The sequence below is a fragment of the Lactuca sativa genome, chromosome 5 (genome assembly GCF_002870075.4).
Source record: "Lactuca sativa cultivar Salinas chromosome 5, Lsat_Salinas_v11, whole genome shotgun sequence".
In the NCBI taxonomy this organism is placed as follows: Eukaryota; Viridiplantae; Streptophyta; class Magnoliopsida; order Asterales; family Asteraceae; genus Lactuca; species Lactuca sativa.
This window is the reverse complement of record NC_056627.2, coordinates 223,429,106-223,451,867: the sequence shown is the minus strand read 5'-3', so window position 1 is coordinate 223,451,867 and position 22,762 is coordinate 223,429,106. Positions and strand designations below refer to the sequence as shown.

General features: G+C 33.1%; 4 protein-coding genes across 5 annotated transcripts; 2 read left to right on the top strand and 2 right to left on the bottom strand.

Moving 5' to 3' along the window:
- The first annotated feature begins 5,561 nt into the window (after window positions 1-5,561).
- LOC111878176 (uncharacterized) lies at window positions 5,562-7,986 on the top strand. Its single transcript, XM_023874689.2, has 4 exons — window positions 5,562-6,433; window positions 6,894-6,964; window positions 7,189-7,540; window positions 7,736-7,986. The coding sequence occupies exons 1-4, from the start codon at window positions 6,317-6,319 to the stop codon at window positions 7,868-7,870; spliced, it is 675 nt and encodes a 224-aa protein (XP_023730457.1). The 5' UTR covers window positions 5,562-6,316; the 3' UTR covers window positions 7,871-7,986.
- Window positions 7,987-10,980: 2,994 nt separating this feature from the next.
- LOC111878166 (tRNA-specific adenosine deaminase TAD2) lies at window positions 10,981-12,795 on the top strand. Its single transcript, XM_023874676.3, has 6 exons — window positions 10,981-11,296; window positions 11,556-11,658; window positions 11,736-11,802; window positions 11,904-12,063; window positions 12,384-12,575; window positions 12,670-12,795. The coding sequence occupies exons 2-6, from the start codon at window positions 11,567-11,569 to the stop codon at window positions 12,705-12,707; spliced, it is 549 nt and encodes a 182-aa protein (XP_023730444.1). The 5' UTR covers window positions 10,981-11,296; window positions 11,556-11,566; the 3' UTR covers window positions 12,708-12,795.
- Window positions 12,796-14,375: 1,580 nt separating this feature from the next.
- Window positions 14,376-16,327, bottom strand: LOC111878175 (OVARIAN TUMOR DOMAIN-containing deubiquitinating enzyme 5). 2 transcript variants are annotated; one of them, XM_023874687.2, is made up of 3 exons: window positions 16,171-16,327; window positions 15,560-15,655; window positions 14,376-15,486 (listed from the first exon to the last, which is right to left on the bottom strand). In XM_023874687.2, exons 2-3 carry the CDS (start codon window positions 15,643-15,645, stop codon window positions 14,643-14,645), a joined length of 930 nt encoding a protein of 309 aa, XP_023730455.1. In that variant the 5' UTR covers window positions 15,646-15,655; window positions 16,171-16,327; the 3' UTR covers window positions 14,376-14,642. The 2 variants fall into 2 exon arrangements, with proteins under 2 accessions (XP_023730455.1, XP_023730456.1); XM_023874688.2 differs by having other exon boundaries at window positions 15,560-15,668; window positions 16,171-16,294.
- Window positions 16,328-21,070: 4,743 nt separating this feature from the next.
- Window positions 21,071-22,762, bottom strand: LOC111878183 (UBP1-associated proteins 1C). Its single transcript, XM_023874695.3, has 3 exons — window positions 22,352-22,762; window positions 22,000-22,184; window positions 21,071-21,757 (listed from the first exon to the last, which is right to left on the bottom strand). The coding sequence occupies exons 1-3, from the start codon at window positions 22,356-22,358 to the stop codon at window positions 21,227-21,229; spliced, it is 723 nt and encodes a 240-aa protein (XP_023730463.1). The 5' UTR covers window positions 22,359-22,762; the 3' UTR covers window positions 21,071-21,226.

The window sequence follows — 22,762 nt, the reverse complement described above, 5'->3', positions numbered from 1 at the left end:
GCTTGGCTGCACAAACAGCCGTATCTAAGGGTTCAAGAACTAATACTCCAGACTTCACAAACGAATTTCAAGATGTTAGGGTTCAAGAACAAATTGAGTCGGGTGAATCCACCAAAAAATTTTCATAAAACCTCGTTATTTTCTCTCCATTTTTTAGACCTTGTAGAAATCAATCGGGATTTTGGTAAGTTTAGCATATATGTTAGAATGAAGCCTACAAAGCTTACATTTTTTACCCCTTTTATTTCTAATATATTCATCTTCTATGCAAATTATCATATTTCTTAGATAGACTTAACAAGGGTAAATTCGGTAAAATACAGAGTAATTAGTAAAATATAATTTAGGTATTATCAAATACAAGGTAAATTCGGTAAAATATATTCATCTTCTATGCAAATTATCATCTTTTTATGTGATAGTTTAACTTTTCATAATTCACTAATTTCTTTCATTCATCATTAACAATATAACAATTTTGCATTCTCTCTTAGAAGATACTCAGTAAACAGAAGTAATTAGTAAAATATAATTTAGGTATTATCAAAAAATTGACCAAAATGGATGATTCCAATTAACAAATTGACCAATTTTCATAACCTTTTAACAACCTAACCACCTATTTCGTAGTGGGTCTGATGCAGAATTTAAAAAAAAAATAAATATGAAATACTTTTAACTGACAAAATGCTATAAAATAACTTAAACTTTAACCTTCAATGCATGAAAATTTGAAGTCATTAGGTTGGAACTTAAAGGAGGAGTACTTGCCTCCTGGTTGGATTTTCCTGGTATTCTTTCTCTCTTTTTCCATATCTACCGTTTTGTATCCAATGTAAAAAAAAATTGTGCAAAAAGTTCTATGGCTCAGGTTTGTGGAGCACATGACAATCAGCAGGAGCTTCCTCATAATTTTAAGAAGATGGCAAAAGATGTGTATACCCCTGATGTCATGGAAGCATCTGACTGCATGCTTGGTTAGTGATATATATATATATATATATATATATATATATATATATATATATATATATATATAAACTAAAAAAAAGCTTTCTTTTCTTTTGCATTCCAGACTCATTTGACATAAACTGTTTTAGGAAAAATTGGATATGAAACTGCTTTCTGGGGCTATTTTTGAAGAGGGCATTTATGTCTTTTACACATACGAAAGATCGAGAGCCGGTCTAGATTCTCATGTCACACTATGACTAGATTTCCTTAATGTTTTCTAACGCAAAATCAATCATGCAACTTATTTTAGATCAGATGAAAGTTGTTCTTGTTTCCTTTTTTAAGAAAATTCCAATCTTCTTGTTGCATTGTTTACTTATACAGGAAGAGATATATGTAGCAAGGGCACCTGGAAGATTGGATGTGGTTGGAGGAATTGTAGACTACTTCGGAAGCCTTGTTTTGCAGGTAATTTTTTTTCTTTTTTTAAAAAAAAAAATGAAACAGACTATATATATAGGCTCATATGCTTTACGTATCATTTCTTTGGAAAATCAATTGGCAAAGATATTGGGAGGCACAAAACACCCTAACAACAGACAAACAAGAGGAGCTTCGCTCCCTTGGAGCATGTAAGTCTTGACAACATCCTACTTACATGTTATTTCTTATTTCTTATTAATGCATTGGGTTTTTATAAAATTTTCATATTTGAACATTGTACTTTGAAAAGCTATTATATATAGTATTGAAAATGGTTTTGTATTTGGATGACACTGCTATAAATATAATTCAATAGACATTTTAAAGTACAATGTTGTTATATAATTTTTGACCATGAAACAAAGTTTGTTAACCATTAGAAACATTGTTTTTCTAAAAGGGAAAAAAATATTAATTAACTTTTTCAGATAAATTAAATGGTTGAAAATGTATTGGTTTTCCTGAAAATTTTGCTAGTGATAATAGAGATAACTTACACTGAAAGGAATATAAGTATGTTGACCATGTACAAGCCCATTAAGGTGAACCTTAGAAATTGGAAGCTACTTGTTACTTGGTCTTTGTGAGTTTTCTTCCAACATAACACACATTCATTTTAGATGCATTTTTCTACCAAAAATGACCCTGTGATAATATATGCAGCGAACTAGGGAACCATAAACAAGCCTAGTATTGTCTTGACCGAGCAATAAGGGCAGATCCGGAAGATGTGAGTCTTAGACATTCCCGTGCCTTGATTTATGTTGAGCCTGGAAACTATCACAAAGCTGCTGAATCATATGAGCAAATCAGGCAACTTCGTCCTAAAAATCTTGAAGCATTGAGGACGGCAACAATGGTTTCGACTTTGTACATGTTTTGTATTCTATAATAAATATTATGCAATATTAGCAATGTGTTACATTTACTTACTATTGGAATTAATGATTCTCTGTATTTGACATATTAATGTAATGAATTATCTTTATTGTTTATGTTATTTTATTTTGTATTATGAGACCTTTAATGTGCTATTTAATTTGAAAATTAGTAAATCTATCAAAAATATATAATTTTAAAAGCATTTAAAATTATGACACGCAAAAATGCGTGTCGTCTTCCTTTATGACAGGGGCTTCCTTGATACGCATTGCGTGTCATAAACACGCGCGTCGTAAGGTTACGACACGCGAATGCGTGTCGTCTTCCTTTATGACAGGGCCTTCCTTGATACGCATTGCGTGTCGTAAACGCGCGTCGTAATTGCGTGTCGTAAATGAGCGTCGTAAATGCGCGTCGTCTCTCTTTATGACAGGGCCTTCATTGACGCGCATTTGCGCGTCGTCTGAGCCTTTTATGACGCGCAATGAGCGTCGTAAAAGGTTGTTTTTCCAGTAGTGTCTATCAAGGTATAACAGCAAGTCCTGTTTTATAACTCGAGTCTCCTCCCAGAGAGCGTGATACTTGTGTATAGATCTATACGGGATTGATGACCCCGCACCCTAACTGTTAGCTACAGTCCCTGGAGTGACAAATATCAGAAAGTACGACGCCTGAAGAACGCTGAGGCAGGCAAATCATTTGTTAGTACGGTTATAAAAACTCACATAGGGAAAACGAATATACATATAAACACATCTCTTCAAATAGTTTTATTTTCGAATAAATCTATATATCATTAATTCAAGTATGGTGAATTACTTGTACATGTTTTAGTCTTGGATAAAATTAAGACTACTATTTACAACTCAATTTTTATGTAAAATATATGATTTTCCTGGATAAATACGATTTCTTACAAACAAACAGCTTACAACTCAATTTTATAGAAAATATCGGATTTTCTGGAAACAAATGTGAATTCATATCTTTAAATAGTATTTTTAATTTCATAAAAATACTTATGAACTCACCAATTTAATTTTTGACACTTTTTCTCAAATAACTTGTAATCTCAGGAAACCGGTAATCAAGTACACCTCAAGTTTTTGAGAAGATGGAGCATTGAGACTCTTAACTTTTGTATATATATATATATATATATATATATATATATATATATATATATATATATATATATATATTGGTGTCAATATACAACAGTTTGAACACATATGTAAAATTTTTACTTTATCAAATACATGGTTGTTGTACTTCGATTACTATTATGCAATTGTTGTGATATTATACATGACGTCCTCCACCCCCGAATGTTTCCATCGTTTAGGTTTGGGGGTGTGACATAGCTCGCCACCTCAGATCTGAAAAAACGAAGAAGAAAAAGCGACGATCGTTTGGGAGGGAGGTTTCAGATATGAATAACCACAGAGCCGTCCTTGTCCAACTCGATCTGTTAAAGCTTGGTCGGATAAAGAAGAAGTACGACGACATTTTTTTCGGAGAGACGAAGGACAACCGTTGGTTGCGACTAAAGACAACGTCGATCCTTCGATCCTCTGTTCGTCGTGAGGATCTGGACCTGCAAGACTAACGACAATGATGATGTTTCTAAGGTTTTGACGTTACGGGGGTGGCTATACGACAAAGGTGGTCCAACCTGGTGATGATAGAGCTCTACGGTGGCGGAGCTTTACGTTTGCAAATCTTTGGCCATAGTGGTGGTCCGACAAACTTGACAAACGTTGTCGTGCTTAAAGCTTTTATGGTTAGGTTTTCACTGCCCCTATGATTAGGTTTTTGTTGTCGGAGTTCGCTAGAGAAGATGAAGGGTTTGACGGTAAATCCAACACCGACGGTGAAATTCAATGTTATTAGCAGCGCTGATGGCTGTTTCCAGCAAAACTAAAAAGAAAGAAAGATAAAGTCTTGGGGGTTTGGGTGGGTAGGTAGGTTTATATTTTATTTATATTTTCTTTTAATGAAATAAATAAATGGTAAAGTAAATGTGAAATGGTAAATTCATCATTTTTAGAATATTAAAAAACAATTAGATTAACAATGCAAAAGAATAAAATTTTTTAACTGATAGTGATAGTTCAAACATTTTTAGACCAAATTAACAATTTTCGACATATTACATGGACCATTTTTTCAGTTTAGTTTTAGATAAAATTAAAAGTTTTATTGCTAAATCGTAAAAACTACACAAAAGGGCTTCTAACCCAGTAGTATCCGGTGTTGCCCTCTCTCCTTGAGGTTGAGGGTTCAAGTCTTGTCGTGGACATATGTGGATTTAAGGTATAGTTTTAGGAATAAGTTAAATTTGTTGTCTAAAAAAAATCATAAAAATTACAAAAATATAGACGGTCCGTTAAACCAAAAAAATATGAAAAGCTATGTTTTTTTTTTTGTTGGATTTTTCCTAAATAAATATGATGAATTTGACATATTTCACAATAGGATGAGTAAAGAGTCACCTCATCAATACTTCAAGGACTAAAAACATATTTTCTTTACCAAAAGGAGATGATTACGTTTATCAAATTGCAATAAAACCCCTCCACAACTTGTGACCACATTCTATCCACCCACCCAAAAAATAAATAAATAAATAAATAAAAGAAGAAAAAGGGGGTCTTTTTTCACATTCTCCTTCTCTCTCCCCTAAACTGTTCAGCTGGTTTAAAAACCTGTTGACTTCTTCCCAGGAAAGTGCCAATCATGGTGGGTAAACCAAGATAAGGAAACATGAAGAAGGTGGTAAATTACCAAAATACCCCTGACTGTTGCTTGATGGAAATGGCTGTTCGGTGAAAAAAGATTCTCTTTTTCACTTTTCTTTGCCACCTTCCCAGTACCAGAAGGTTAATGGACCTGTATCTTCCATGATTGAGAACAAAATTACGTTTTTGCCCCTGGAAGACTAACATAAAGGCTATATAGTAGTGGGCACACCCAGATCAGAAGACCCTCATGACTCCATGCCCATCGGGTCTTCTGCAATATAATAAATACCACAACACCAAATGGAGGAATCTTTTTTTATAAACGATCAAAAGTGTTGGATTTATAGATTAAGCAAAAGGAGTAAAGAGTAATTTTAAAAAGGGTTACCATCACAATCACATCTCAATCAAACTTAAAAAAAAGAAAAGAACCAGTCATCAAGGAAACCGATGCCTAAAAACAAGGTACTACCAACAACTGCACCACATCAGAACACACAGCACTCATCTTTCTCTTTCTCTTTCTCTTTCTCTCTCTAAAGAAAAAAAAAACTATTTTCTTTAATTAATTGATTTCTTTTTCTTCTTCTTTCTATCTTGCAAAATATATACAATACAAACACACCACCCACAAAGAAGAAAGAAAAAATGGCACACACAACTCATCATCATCAGAAAAACAAAGAAAGAGTCCACACACACCACCCATCCTCTCTGTCTCTTCAATGGCCCAGTTGGACCAAAATTTATGTAAAAAAGAGAGTCTTGAAAGATAGAGAGAGAAAGAGAAAGAGAAATCATCAGTGAGATAGATAGAGAGAGAAAGAGAGGGGAGATGTCTTCAAACTCCAACCAAACCCACCTCACACATACACATACACACACACGCACAAAAACAAAATTCACATACAGACCAATTAATTATGGTTGTTCCACAAATACCCTTCTGCAACCCCCCAAAAATCTCCATCTTCATCACTCCATTGTCTACCAAACGAACCGATATATGTGGGCTTTTTGGGGCTTTGTCTTTGGTCAGAGTTTCATCACCAACAACAGAGAAAACAGGAAAAGCAAGAACCTTCTCACCCCCACACCCACACACACCCATTCATCTTTCTTTCTTTCTTTAAACTCTTTCTTCCCCACACCTCGCTTTCTATCTCTCTCTCATCTTCATATTTCCTTCTTCACTTTCTCTCTCTCTTCTTTTATCGAATTACAATTTTTTTTTTCAACAAAGTTGAGATCTGATGAGTAAGAAGATGAAAGGGGTTGCTTTTGATTCATCTCCTCATGTGTCTTATGAGGACGCTCGAGCAAGATTTAAGCATCAAACCCTCCTCCAAGATTACCGGGAGTTGGAACAGGTAAAGTTTGTTCTCTATTTTGTTTTTGATCTTCAAGATTCGTTAGGGTTCTTGTTGTTTTGATCATATGTTGATGACGATTCTTGATATTTCTTCTTCTTTATGCCGTTGATTTCGTATATGATCTCTTCGTGTATTCCCTAAATAGATCTATTGTTTCTTTTAAGATTATTGGGAAAAAAAATCATGTCTTTTTTCTTTAATAATCGAATTTGAACTCTCTGATCTACGTTTCCCCTTGATTTTCTTGATAAATTCTCATCACAAAATTTGTGGGGTTAGGGTTATAATTAATTTTGTTATCTTGGAAGATTTCAATCAACTACAAAAGGGTATTTGTGTCATAAATATATTGTGATCTTTGAAGATCGCCGGTGACTCTTGGAGCCACCGACAGCTGTTAACAAGCCGGCGAGCTTTGTTGAACCGGGCTGAGTTAACTCGGTTATGAAATTTACAGGAAACAGAGGCTGCAAGAAACAAATTGGAGGCCATGAAGCAAAAGAAGCAAACTTTAGAAGCTGAAGTTAGGTACGATATCACCTTTCTAATCACTTTTACCTACTAAATTCATTACAACATACTTTCATTTACATGTTTATTAGAGCATCCTACTTTCATTGTTATTATTTTAAAAATACAAAGCACAATACTTTAATAAGAAAAAAATATATGAAACTACATTGTTATTTATTGTGATAATAAGATAATTTATAACTTTATCATGAACTGAAATTGAGTTCTTGTGAATACAGATTCTTGAGGAGAAGACACAAATTTCTATTGAAATCGAAGTCTACTACAACTTCACAACAAGTGAAATCACATAATTTAGAAACAACCCAATTCAGAAAAAGCAAGAAGGAAAACGTCCACCCCAAAAAGGCGAAAACTTTACACAATTTGCCCCCGATTCACAACCTAAATCAAAGGGGAAGAGTGTATACAGAGAAGAAAAACGTTAATCCAAGTCGACCAACTCATGGGGATAAAAATGTAAATTTGCGTAGTGTCAACATGTCGCCGGTGACTGAATTCAATCGGAAAGAAAACGGTTTTGGTGGTAAAGAAGCTCGGGTTCCTATATTTGACTTGAACCAAATATCCGTAAGTCAAAAAGTCAAATGGGTGTATATGAATTTTTTTCTTTTTCTTAATGTAGAAAGAACACAAGATACTTTTTACAAATTTGTTTACTTTTTCCTTTTTGTTTGTCGAGACAACATTTTATCCACAAAGTAAAAAAAAAAAAGCTCTTTGATAGTTACTTGTTGTAACGTTTTATTGCTTCTTGATATTTAGATTGAAGAAGAAGAAGAAGAAGAAGAACACAATGATTTAAAGCTATCGATTTGTAGAAATGTTGGGGATGCTTCATCAAATAGAGCAGGGAAGAGGAAGATCTCATGGCAAGATCCTGTGGCTTTAAGAGTATGACTAAAGGTTAATTATAGATTGGGTTAGGGGTAATCTTTATAAGGCCAAGACTTTGATTTTGACTTGGTATTCGATTGTGGTTTCTGTTTTTTTTTTTTTTTTTTTTTTTTTTTTTTTTTTTTAAAAAAAGAACATTATGTAAAGAAAAGGTTTGTGGGATTAGTGGGTTTTCTTTTTTAATTTTTAATTTTGAGATGGAAAACAATATGAAGGATGAAGAAATCATTGTTAATGTATATCTTGATAAATGATAAATCCTGTGTTTGTTGACACAATGACACCTCTTTGGCTGAGTAAACAAGGTATATAATCTTTTGGAAGATTTTGATGTTAGGTTAAGGTTTTGTTTGTTTATGGTGTTTTTTTATACTTTTTGGATTGTAAATTTGGTTATATGGTTTGTTTCTGTTATTAACGTGTAAGAAAGCAACCCACAAGGCAACAACCATGTTATTTCATCTTGGTGGAACACGTCGATTTGTAGGATAGCAATTTGTTGGGTATTATTCTAAATTTGTTTTGTTTGTAGACATACGCAATGTGGTTGTCTTTATATCAATAGAAAAAAGTACGTGGTTTTCCGATGAATTTAAAACATGAAACAATCTTTGAAATTTCAGTTACATTGAATAATACGAATAAGTTCAAAATAATTAATAGATTCTTCGTCACCAAAATATATTGCAACTATTGGAAGATCTCATTCCGATTCCAAAATATCACACTAAACTATAAATTACATAAAGAGCTTGAGTTTCTTTTTAATCACCACCAAAATCATTTCTTCAAGATATCGGGTATTTATTTTCAAAAGTCAAGTTTTAATAAGAACTAGCAAGAAGCTATAAAAGAATTACATATCTAAAAAAACCAAAAAACCAATGATTGGATACTTCTTCCATCATAACTCTTTCATCTGTCTTTAGTCTTAACCACTAGATTTTCTTTTACGAATATTAAACAAAATGTCCTTTCTTGGTTTCTTAGTAGAAAATAGTAAAACTTTTCCATTTGTCCATCACGTTGATGAATTAAAGGAGTAGAGTTGCTAAGGAAAATAAAATTACACTAAAAGGAAGAGATGGGAAATGTAACACCTGTCTTTTATGACTATGAGTAACCTTTATTTTATTGAAATTAAAAATAATAAATAATAAAATGTATATTTGATGAATTAAATATATAAATAAAGTCAAATGTTAGAAAATTGGAAGTTGACTCGAGTATTATTACATGTTTGACCTTTACTTAACCTAATTAACCTCTTGCAGGAGTAATTTTGTTAGGAAATTAGTTGGTTAAGGTCTAAATGGTAATTTCAAAATCTAGTTAAGTGTTTTGGGGCCAAATAAGAAAAATTAGGAAGTCGTAGGACCTAAAGTGTCAAGTTCGCAAACTTATGAACATAAGCCTCGACACTCATTTCTCTTTCTCGTTTGAATGAATTGGAAGGATTGAAAGAGCTTAAAGATGATTGTGAAAGTAATTAAGGAGATTTGAAATATATTATAGTTTAATGGGAGGTTTGGAGCTTGAATTCACTGTTTGGGAAGAACGAATATATCTCCTCCATTCTCTACAAATCTCATATAAAGCCTTCACAAATATGAATCTATGATGGATTGGTGTTGAGGAATGTAGGTTAGAGGATGATTATAATCTTAAGATACAGTTCTAGCTTCAATTTCTCATTTGCAAGTTAGAATTGGAATCAAATCATGTTTTAGAGGTTTTCAAATCCTAGAATTGGAGGAATTCATTTTTAGTTATGATGAACAAAATTAATGTTTGATTTGGTTAGGAATCAAGTTTCCTGCTCTCATATTGAGCTGATGAATCCAAAACATGTTACTATCAAATTTTGTTGAGCTAATTGATGATTTCAAGTCTCTATGGAGAGCTTCAATGGAGTTCTAAGCCTTGAATGTGATAGTTCTAAGCATTGAGTGTGATATGACTTGCTTCTAAACATATTGAAATTTCAAGTTATATCATGAACCTAGTTTATATGATCAGTTTGAATCATATTTGATGGCATTTAATCATCAATTGAAGCTAATGTCTCATTTGGAAGCTTATGTGACTTCTAATAGATTTAATCAAAGTTTTATTACATCTTCAACTTAGGATTGTAAATCATTGTGTTAATGATGATGTGAGATGCTAATCAAGGTTTAAAAACATATAACCGAGTGTTAAATAATCATACTAAGTCGTTAGTAGTGAATAGAAGGAAGTTATAATAAGAAGGTATTCATTCGATAAGGGCGTGTTCTGCAAAATTAACGGGTAGCTGGTAGTTGATAGGATTTTGTTGAACACTACGTGAGGTAGATAGCTCCATACCCTATCGATTCGTTAACTCCCCAAGTGAGTTACCAAAAATCGACTCCTGCTAGTTAAATTAGTGTTTTTTGAACAACTATTTTCATTTTAATGATAACTTGTATACAAGAATATAACTAAATATATACACAAAATATAGTTGTTGACCTATCAAGCCATTAACCCTGTAAGGTAAGCAAACTTACAAACACAAGCACCAAATGATGGTATGGAGTTCAAGAACAAAAAACAAAATTCATAAAATTTCCAATTTGCAATATGTTTCTTTCTTCAAATATGCTTTTATATTACGGAAAATTGCAAGAAATAGCAACATGTTTTGTTATTTTTACAAAAATGGTAATGTACTTCAATTTTTACCCATAATAACAACATAAATTCTAACTTTGTACAAATCATAACATAGTTTTACCTAGAGAAAAGATAACCGGTTACCCTTTTAGTGATTAACCAGAGGTGCACATTTCAAACCGTTTTTTTGAGAACCGATTAGGTTAAAACCAAACCATCGGTTACGAGAATGTTATACTATATAACAGATACCGGTTTTTCTAGAATAACATAACAGAACAGGTTTATAAACCAAAAGAATCAGTTTTTAATGCAATTTTACTTCTAAAAAAAACATATTGTAACCGATACCCCTCTAAAAAAACCGAAACCAGTTGCACCTCTATGCATAACACGCTACTAAATGGTTTTACCTTTACTTTGTTCCTGTAATAAAGTCTACACCATAATGATATATCAACCAATTGGGACGATAAAAAGGGCCGGAACTCGGACGACCCAGATCGGGCCGGGTTTTGGGCCAAAATCGAATATCAGAGTACAAACAACAATGTAAACCAGTCCAGTACAGTTTGTCCGCTCGAGAATTTGGGATTTCGCTCACGTCGGCTTCTCTCTCCTCCTCTCAGGCCATTGCAGCTTCTTGAATGTGTGTATTCTTGTTTTCCACGTTCTGAAACTCACATCTGTAGTCACATATAAGAGGGTGCCAATAGCTGGTTGTGCACTCTAGATGCTTGATGATATGTCTAACTGAAGTTCGGCATCAATATTAGAAGTTTGCGTCAGGTATGAAGAAAAAATACGACTTCATTTCCTTTAGGTTGTAATGCATGTGTAACAAACGACATTTGCACTCACATTCTTGCGATTTGTCTTATGAATAAAATATTGCTCTTATTTCAATTCAAATGCTTAGTCACTAGCCAATGATATGGATTCACAGGATTTTTCTACTGCTTATCTAGAATGCCGAATACATACTGTTTGCAATTACTTAAAGAAGTTCTCTTTTCCCTTTTTTCCATGCCTGTTTATTTCATTTCAGTCCATATCAAGATGGGAGAAGAAATGCCTGAAGTTTTTGCATTTATGAAGCTGGCGTTAGAACAGGCTAAAATTGCATTCGACAGTCTTGAGGTGCCTGTGGGGTATGTCTTATCAAATTCTTTGGTACTTTGACTCTCATTTGACATACATATAAACGAATTTCTTTTTCATGGAACAGATGTGTTATTGTTATGGATGGGAAGGTCATATCATGTGGAAGAAATCGGACTAATGAAACAAGAAATGTATATACTTTTATAACAATTTTATATTTTATGTTTGTAACTCTGTTTAACTCACCATTAATGTTAATACTAACACTAACAAATTGGCCTCTAAAATACAGGCTACAAGACACGCTGAAATGGAAGCTATTGATTTTCTGCTTAAGGAGTGGAAAGAAAGGGAACTTACAAAACATGAAATTGCTGAGATGTTCTCAAAATGCTCTCTTTATGTTACATGTGAACCATGTATAATGTGTGCATCTGCCTTATCATTTATTGGTACTCTTATTCAAACTAACACAACATAGGCTGCATTTGTTACACATGACAACTGTATTTGGCATACATTGGACTAAGACTGTAATCAGACAAAAAAAAACAACTTTTTTTTTCTCTCTCCCAAAAAGGTGGAAAAGGTGTGACCGATGTCGATAGGGCAAAAATTGCAACTGACAAGGACCGAAACTGGTGTCAATCAAAAACAGTAATAGAAAACTTGTCCAGTCCAATCAAGTTCCGTGTAACAAACATAGTTTTAATGAGACTTTTAATTTGATATATAAATATGGTGCCCTCTTTTTCACTACACATGGATGTAGGTATAAAAGAGGTGTACTGTGGTTGTGGGAATGATAAATTTGGAGGGTGTGGATCAATATTATCCTTGCATACAAATACATCGGATGGTGGTGAAGATGTTGGGAGGAAAAGTTACAAATGCACGGGTGGGATAATGGGTGAAGAAGCAGTTTCTCTTTTTAGAAACTTTTATGAGCTTGGAAACCCTAATGGTATGTACGTATATATGTATTCTTAATTAACTATTTATCCTTTGACCCATGTTGTTCTTTTAGCAAATAAGGTTTCCCCTTTTGTTTGGTGCAGCTCCAAAACCTCATCGCCAACCGATTCAACAACCATGACATTTGAATGGTGTTTAAGTTTTGACAAATGTATTTTTCTTGCATCTTGTAACTACTATTTGGTTATTGTTTAATCGAGTTGTTACAATAGTTTGTGCCTTTGTGGCATCATCAACAAGTCATTATTTAATTTAAAATTGTGAAATTTCATAAAGATTGAATAAAAAGATAAGAGGAACAAATTGAAAGCCGAGTGGTTAAGGCCTTAAGGGTGATTGGTATTTGGTCATCCATTGCATGGAGGATCCTGTGTGGCACAAGCTTAACGGCGTTAAGGCCAACATAACACCACCCTAACCTCAAGTTATGTAAAGAGATGTTGCCCTCTCAATGCAAGACAACAACGCCGTTCCTATTGATTCAAGAGTTGTATTTCACAAATGAATAATTGTCCTCATATTGAAAAATTTAAAACTATTATAACATAGGAAATTATTTTGGTGTGGTAACCATTTCCTAGCTAAAATTGTATGGTGTTGAAAGTGACATAACATTTGAGGTGGCAAAAAAATGGTGTAAGGTGAGGACTCATACCCACTCGCCTAAGCTAACAAAAGTTTGAGATTAAACTAGGATTTTTCCGTTGAGAGTTGCAGTGTTAATAAATGATTTAAAAGAAAAACTCTTGCTGTAACAATAGAAACTTAGGAGGACTTCAGTTGCCAAACCAAAAAAGTCAAAGGACCAAAGCCATGCATAGATCAAAACACAAAAGTCACGGACCAAAGCCAATGTAATTTACATTGAAATGTTGACAAACTCCAAACACAAAAAAATATAAAAAATTAAGTGGAAACGTATACACACTCAAATTTATACCAACATGTATATATAAAAAAAACAAGTATTTAAAAAAAAATTAACGAACATGATTTTCAAATTTACATCGAAACGTTGATCACCTTAAACTTACATTGACAAATACATAAAAATAAATACATAATAAATTAGTTTTTTTTTTTTTTTTTATAACTTAACAAATTTTACAAAGTTCAAAGTAGAAAGAGTCCAAGTGATACTTTACAAATTGATGTGTGGTAACTATAGAAGAATCAAATTATGTATATTATGGGGTAAAGACAAAATTCTGAAAAATGGAGAGGATAAAAGTGACATTTTAGAAAGTTTAAAATTTTAGGGTAAAAACAACATTTTAAAAACAGAGGTTGGAAAATGGAGACATTTTAAATAGTTCAAATTTGAGAGGGTATAAACCACTTTTAAAAAATAAAGGGATGAAAAGTGTCATTTTCCAAAGTAAAAAAAGGTAAAAATGTAAATGGATGCAAAGTAAAGGAGTGAACCAAAGCCAGCTCCACGACTTTGGTTTTTAGAATAGATATATATATATATTTTTAACTTATGTGGGATTAAAGTATATACCTCATTTAGATCACAATTAGACTTAAATTAACACAACATAATCAAATTCTGCATATGATCATGTCATTTGGTGTCAAATTAAAGTATACCTCATTTTTGCAGATAAAAGATATTTAAGATGGTTTAAAAACATTTAAATAATTTTTTTAAATTATATGTCAAGCTAAACATCATGTTGATTGTTGAATTCTACAAATAGAGCAATAACATTATTACCACTCATTACCCATAAAACAATAAGAACAATAAACAATAAAACCCATACAAGTCAACATATGACATTCATGACACAAAGTCAAACCACATCTATCATAAATTCATACCAATAATTGACCAGTCAACATATAACCTTCTTGAAACAAAGTCAAAGCACTAAATTTGTGACATCAATCATATTATTTGTTGATACAAGTTCAACTTCAAAAAAAAAGGCACAAACCAAAACTCTAGTTTAAAAGATTAACCATGGTTTATATGGCCATTTCATAACAAAAATACTAAGTAATAACTTCAAGTATGATATATTACCTTTTTACCCTTTCGGATTTCTCTTCAAACTGGAACAAGAGAGTTATAATGCTCACCAAGCCCAAATGCATGCTTATGATACGACAAAACAATACTTGAATCCAAAAAATCACCAGATTTATACTCTTTTCCCATTTCCACATCAGGAAAAGACCCTGAAAATATCATAATATGTTTCTTTAAACAATGAGTCAAAGCCCCAAGCTCAAGTTGACCACCCCAAGCAGCTGTTGACTCCACTTCATTACAATAACTCTCAAATCTTTCATGATAATCTCCATCTTCTTCTGTTTCTGATAGAAAAAACGGAAGAAAATCTGATGAATTCTTCCTCATATAATCTGCCACCATTTTTCTAAGTTCTTGAAACGTGTAAAAAGATGAACTTTTGCTTTTTATTTTCAACTGATCTTCAACAGCTCTGTATAAACAATGCCCATCTGGTTTTATTTCATTGACTATAAGACCGAGTGGTTTGACTTTTTTCTCCAATTTTTCATTTTCAACCATTTTGTCACTCACAATATTGCTTTGTTCTTCTTGTATTCTTTGCTCTCTTGCTGCTTCTTCTTGGGCTCTTTTTTCTTTTCTTTTTGCACTTTTTGTGGGTTTTGAATGTTCGGGTTGTGTTACAGAGACCCCAGCTATGGCTTTTGCTAAAATGTCGATATTGTCCTCCTTGATTGTGGTGCTACTAGTATAACCTACAGTTGCAAGTTCACCTAAATGTTTTTGTTTTAGGTCACTTGTGAGTTGAGAGATTTGTTCTTCCACTTGTTTCTTTTTAGCTTTTTGCTCAGCTTTACTGCCTTTAGCTGCTGCTTTTTTTAGTGCGATTTCCTTGTTTTGTAATTGGGTGATTTCTTTTCTGTAATTATTGTATCAAAGTCATCATTTTCGTACTTATAAATGCAGAAATTACTTAATTGAAAGAAGGGTACCTGTGTCTTGAAAGCATCTCCTCACGGGTTTCTGTTTCTTGAATCTCTTTAGTCTCACTTTCCTCTGGTTCTTGGGTATTTTCCATTCTCAAAACTCTGAAATCGAAAGCTTTATGAGTTTGTAAGATTAGATTTAAACTTCTAAATAGTTATGATATTTGAAACTGGCAATAGATTAGACTATATTGGGGGTTAAATTTGTAAGAGAACTATATATATTTTTGTATTTAGTAGATAAATAGTTGGAAGTAATTCCTAATTATATAGGCAAATAATTAAGCTATGAAGATGATAAGAAAAAGGGGGTTACAAAGAACAAGTTTTTCTCGGAAAGTAATAGATTTGATTTCAAAAGCCAATTTGCAACTCTTATTTATTGGAGCAGTGGGAGCACCAATTGTTTAATGAATCCGAGTACTAAATTACAACCATCTTATAAAAAAAATATCCCTAATTTGATACTGAAAATCAAAGCCTTCACATTTTTGTATTGCGAATTCGATTCACTCGGGAATAACAACAAATTTAGGTTTTAAATTCGCAGATTAAGAGAAAAGAAGCCTATAGCTGTTAAATTAATCAATCGAGTGACGAAGAAGATGAAGCATTACCGGAGGTTTCTTCAATGGCGAAGTGAACAGCAGGAGGCAGCAAGCGACACTGCGGAGAAATGGCACGAATTAAGCACGATGATCAGGATTTTTATTAAGCGATCCCTACATATTTGCATCTAACCTCCAGCATTTTTCAGTTATTTTTTAAATACCCCTTGAGTTATCAAAAAGATAATAGTTACCTCTTAACAATTTTTGGAATACAAAATAACTAAAGTGAAATGTGTATTTTCCATTTAAAAATGAAAAATACCACAGCATAATGATCAAGAGGATAAAAGGAAGTTGCAAATCCTCTAATCTAATAAATAAGTATCTCCTATTAATTCGACTTCCTCTCTTTTGAAATTCAAATTGTCTGGGAATCATTAATTCTGAAAACTCAACATTCCAAAGAATCAACAATTACATAAAAACAAATAAGGAAACAATATCATCTCCAAATCAACAATTAAATCGCATTAATCGGTGAGGCTTCTCTCTTTATCTATGTTCCATTTCTTTAACAAGCAGAAGCTTCCGAGGGAATTGGAGAGCTAAAATAAGGGAACCCATTTGTAGATCGTCATCATTCCAAGTTTAGGTAAACTCTTTTGGTCTAGGGTTTGTTTACCTTGATGATTTCTTGTTATCCACTTATGCATTTTGGTTATTATGTTTATTTATGTGTCCTTTTAATACATGAAGTCACAGGTGAATAGTAGGTTTCATTATGGGTTCGGGTCAAGTGCCAAGTTGTTGGAGATGTGTGTGTGGTTTTAGAGAATAGAGAATGGGTTTCGATGAATATAGGTCAATTTTGTCGAGTTCAGGACCGAATGTTTGGGGGGTTATTCGATGACAATTGTCGTTTCATCCTTTACCTCTGCAGTCCGATTCCTCAAGATGATGAAGAGGTAGATCCATACGAAGGGTTATTCGTCTATGAGCATACCAAAATTCTCAGGATCAAAGAACAGCCGGAAGATCCACACCAGGTTTATGTGACAACTAGAAGATTTTGGGTCAAACCAAGTCTAAGAGGTCTTGTGTATAAGGGTACCCACAATATATATATATATATATATATATATATATATATATATATATATATATATATATATAATGCAATAATATAAATTGAAAGTCAAGAGGGCACCATTTGTATGATTAAAGATAATATACACTTGGAAATTCATGTTGATTTAAGACTTGAAACGTTCATGCACATCAAACAAGAATCAAATAGTTGTAACATAACAACATGTATTTATGCAATGACCTTGAATTATTGAGTTTTAAGGCCATCATTCTTGTGATCTAAACCACTCAAAACCGAAATCATAATACTTAGGAACCATCAAAACCGAAAACTACTATAATGGATCATTGTTTGGCCGAAAATACACCTTAATGACCCACTAAGGCCGAAATCTCCATGGGAAAAGACTTAGGAACGAAAACTAAAAGTGAAATCCATCCTAGAACCGAAATCACATGTGATTTCGGTCATACTAGGATATTTTGATGGGGTTTGCGGTCTAGGATGTGAATAAGACAAGAAAAGTTGACTTTAGGAGTTGAATGCTTACCCATTTCCAATGCAATCACAGTAAACCACGTAATAACCATCAAATAACAATGCATTACCCTCCAGTAATCCAAGTAAGTATCATGTTAATCTCCTTTCTTTTATTATGGACGAAAACCCTTCCTCACATACCACAATTCCATTTTCACTTACTGTGAAATTCCAAATACTCTAAAGAGTTCAAGCTTCAAGCTTTAAGAAGGCTTATTTCTTCAAGCATTCCCAATATCCTTGTAAGTATTTCGAGTCTGGCTAGTGATCCTACACATTATCTTGTTGATTTCATCCTATTTACACATAATATTATGTGTTGACAACCTTAGGGTATCATAACCTTCAAGAGTTCATCAAACAATCCAAGTGTTTTAGGCTCAAAACCTTCATCTCATCACTTCAACTACACACATCAACCACTCAAGGTGAGCTTTATACCCCCATTTTTCGAGTTTTTCATGCCTTTAGGGGGGGGGGGACACAAGTCAAAACATGTTTATCTTATGAATATTTGCTAGTTTTATCATTATTATTTGAATGTGAAATAATACTTGCATAAGATATGGTTAACACTACTTTATCTACACAAAAATCATGTATATAAGTTGATGTACCCAAATAAAACTCATCATGTGATACAAGTACCAACAAGAAAATATGAGTTGTAAAACTACAAGTTTTGGTAACTCTTTTGCTAAAAATAGCTTTTCAAGTAAAAATGGTCATGTTTTTAGTCATCACCGTTTTGGTGAGTCAAAACCCAAAAATATTTTGTTTTAACAACATATATTACTACTAGACAAGATTTCAACTTAATATTTATATAAAAGTTTATATAAATAGTTTTACACAAAAACATACAAGACAAATTATTGATAGTATAATTTGTGTGTCATAAAACTCATGTCATAAGTTTTTCAAATAGTGCAATTACTTTATGACACAAAAAAGGGAGTCGTAGTTCACGTAAATCCGTTAATGCTCTAGTGAGACATACTATTCATTGTACCTACCTAGCATACTCTTTAAGTCTTGCATTATAACCAGAGTCTCCTGGAGGGAGAGCGAGATAGTTGTGTATAGATCTATACGAGATTGACAACCCCACACCTGAGATGTTCGCTACAGCTAGACGGGCCGGTCTAGGGTGAGAAATATCTACCAATTCCAACGCCTGAAGAACGTCGTTCAGGCATAACAGTCACATTAAGCATGGTTATAATAACTCACATAGGGATTAACAATACTATCTTGGTTTACAGGAAGCTTATACTTCGCTGGTTTCATTAAAATATAAAACTACATATCCTTTTCAGTACATAATTGCTTACATTTCTGGTCTGAAGGGTTAAGACTACAATTTACTTATAAGAAAATATTGGATTTTCTTGGAACATACATACACTATCATTTTACAAGGAAGGATACAAGAGTCATACACACATTTTTCTTAGTTTTGGATATAAAACTAACGACACAGTTTATAGAAATTATCGGATTTTCTGAAAGTATACGAAAATCATTTTTAAACAGTTACAAATCCATTTTCATACAAAAATGCTTATGAACTCACCAAGTTTATAGTTGACGCTTTTCAAAATGACTTGTATTCTCAGGGAACCAGTAACAAGTAATCAACTATGTTTTGAGATCAAGTGATACAGCAGTATGGAATTTTACTTTTTGTCACTTTTGTGTAATTTATGAACAAGTACAATATGTAAACTATGTAATTTGGTATTCTCAATGTATTCCGTTTTGGTTGCTATGTTTCAATTATATACAATTGTTATGATACTATATAATGACATCATCCGCCCCCGGACGTTTCCGTCGTCCTGGTTTGGGGGTGTGACAGATTGGTATCAGAGCATTATTTATAGTGAACTAGTATATCTAATCATACAAGATATACAACTATAAATACAATGAGACTAAAACACTCTGACTAAAAGTATACTTTAAAAATTTAAGTATTTTATAAAGTTTACATACAAACATGTATAATAGAAAATAATGTTATAACAAGAAGTATTTAGAAGAGTTGGACATCGCGATTAAACTTAGACAGTTATGTAATCATATCTAAGGTAAATATAGCCTGATCAATTATATTTATTCGAGATATGACCAACATGTGTTTAGGAGTGGTCGAGGTGGACAACAATCTAAAACTTACCAACTTTAAACCAAAAGGATCTAAGAACAAAACATAAAGACATAAAATACTATAAGAGTATTTTAACATTTTATGAATCTTTTATATACTTTCTCGTACTTATATTCTCGTACAGACATTATGGGGGGTTTTTGACATCACTAAGTATGGATGGTTGGTGAACAAAGGTTGTTGAATTGGGGATGTTAACATGTGCATGTATCCACCCATATGTGAGTACATATCATTTGGGGTGTTTCAAGTGGTTGAAATATTTTGATTTTGATTAACAACAAGTTTGATGAAAATTTGAGAGTATAGAAAAAAAATAGACGTGTTTGTAGTGTGAAATATGTATAAAAGTGTTAGTATTTAAAGCTAAATATGGTTTGGTTTAATTTTAAAATTTCATAATTTTTTTTGGTTTTTATGCCCAACGGATACAAATCAACGGTCAAATTATTGACTAGTTCCTCCCAACCAATCAATGTGTGTATTCCTCCGTAAAGAACACTCCAAAAGACACCTACGCATGGGAGGCACTCTTGTCGCGTAGAAGAAAGGTGACACGTCCGCTTCTACCGTTTCCTCCCAACCAATCAACGCGTTCGCATTCCAATAGTACCTTATGTGCGACCAAATATATGTCTCTTTACTATGTGTTTCATATGGGTATGTTTAACAACAAATTTTGGATAGTTTTTGGGAAAAAAAATTCTTTTGGATGTACAAGCTTGAAGTTTAAAAAAAAATCATCTAATCTATAAAGCTACTTCAGAAGTTTTTAGTTTTTAAGATTTATGTTATTTTATATCTTTTAAAAACTCACAACTACTTTTCAAAGCCCTTTTACACAAATATAATATATATAACTTCTAATCCATAGCTTCCCGCTAACAATCACTTAGAAAGTGGAATTCAGTCAAAGAAATGAGAACCAATCACATCTCTCTCTCTCTCTCTCTCTCTCTCTCTCTCTCTCTCTCTCTCTCTCTCTCTCTCAAAAGATGTTCTTAGTGAGGCTCTTAGCAATAGCATAACTTTGGGGGTGGTGTAGCCGGTTGCTAGCGAAGGTCCCATTCCCTTAAGCCTTAGTTTTGTCAAAAATACTTTAATTAAACTTTGCTTAAATGTGAATGTGCCTTGACACCCACCACTCTTGAGCTCAACAAGAGTTGTAATACTATGGGGAGTTTCAATATATTTTTACAATATTAAAGTAGTTCAATCTATCAAGCCTACAACATTAGCCCATGAAAAAGAAAAAAACTTGTTTGCAAACAATAAAAAGAACCAAAACTCAAATCAAACTTATAGTCAACAAATATTTTTTAAATGTTTTTTCCTTTTCCTAAAGTAACCACCTTAGCCTTATGTTTCCTTCCCGCGATATGCTTCTGTAAATCAATCTCACTTGTTGCAATCACCTCACAGATCCGACATCTCCACTCCATTTCCTTCTTTGTATCTTCTTTCAAACCATTTGAAACATATCCTAAAAAGTTCTTAATCACAAATGGCTCATGTGTCTCAACAGACTTGTTACTTTTACCATTGTTGTCACCTCTCAAAGACTCCATAATGGCTTTATGTTTTTTTCCTCTAAGGTGATCTAGTAAACCACTCTCACACGTTGTACTAACCTCACAGATTGGACATATCCATTTGGATGAGTAATTGATAGTTGTCACTTTGGCCATGTGTTTTTTTCCTGCAAGATGTTGCAGGAAACCATTCTCACATGGTGCACTAACCTTACAGATCGGACATTTCCACTCTATAGTCTTCTTTTGACTGTAGGAATTAAGCTGGGTTGAATGTAATGATTGTGGTGGGTTATGTCCAGCTCCAGACGTGGTTGGCTGTAATAAGAAACTCAGTATGAAATTATATAAAAACCCTAAAACTGAAAATCTCTGAAAAGGTAAATTAAAGCCCCCAAAAAGTTACTTGAATTAGAATCTTGGATGGAATTCTGTTCATTGATGCATAAGCTGAACTATGAATAACAGTACATTAATGGAAGAAAACTATTCTATGTAGAAGATTTTAACCAGGATAAAGTACTGATTCGTGAATGAGAGAACGAGGATTACGTACTCACCATAAACGATGATGGAAATCCCTTTCGGTTATTCATTGCCATTATCTCTCGTCCAATCATCAATTCTTTCCTCACTTCTGCTTCCAAAACGTGAAGACGCTCAACTTCCTCTGCTATAATCATCCCCCGTATCATCTCTTTCTCAAGTTCACGCTGAATCGCCTCTCGCGTACACATCGGTCCTCCTGGAAAATCGTAAACATCGCGATTTATGTTCAAGTAAAACATCGCACATGTAATTTTCAACTACACTCGATGAAATCGTAAAAAAATCTACAAATCGAATAATGATCTTTGGTTTGCGGAACTTATTGAACAGTTAATCGAATGAATATGATCGATGAGTGCGTACCTTCCATTGCAAGTTAGTATGGTTAGAAGAAGCTGATGAAGAAAATGTAGGCTAGACTTGATTGTGCTGCATTTTATTAAATCCTGGCACTCTGATTTCCATTATTGCTATAGAGATGTAAGAATTTAGGGTTTTGCAGTATTACGTATCAGGGTGATTTCTTGTTTAGGAAAAAGACGAAGATACATTGTTGGTAAATTCTTGTTTAGGAAAAGGAAGCCGAGTATATATAGTCGTTTGATTCATCCAATATGAAATTGAGATACCATTTAGGAGTATGAATGGTTGATGATCATATTAGTCGTTTGATTCCTTCTATAAATGTTTACAATCTTTAAGTCTGATATTAAAATATGTAAATTTGAATTTGGTTAGAGATCATATTATAATAAAAGTACGGTGTAAGTTATA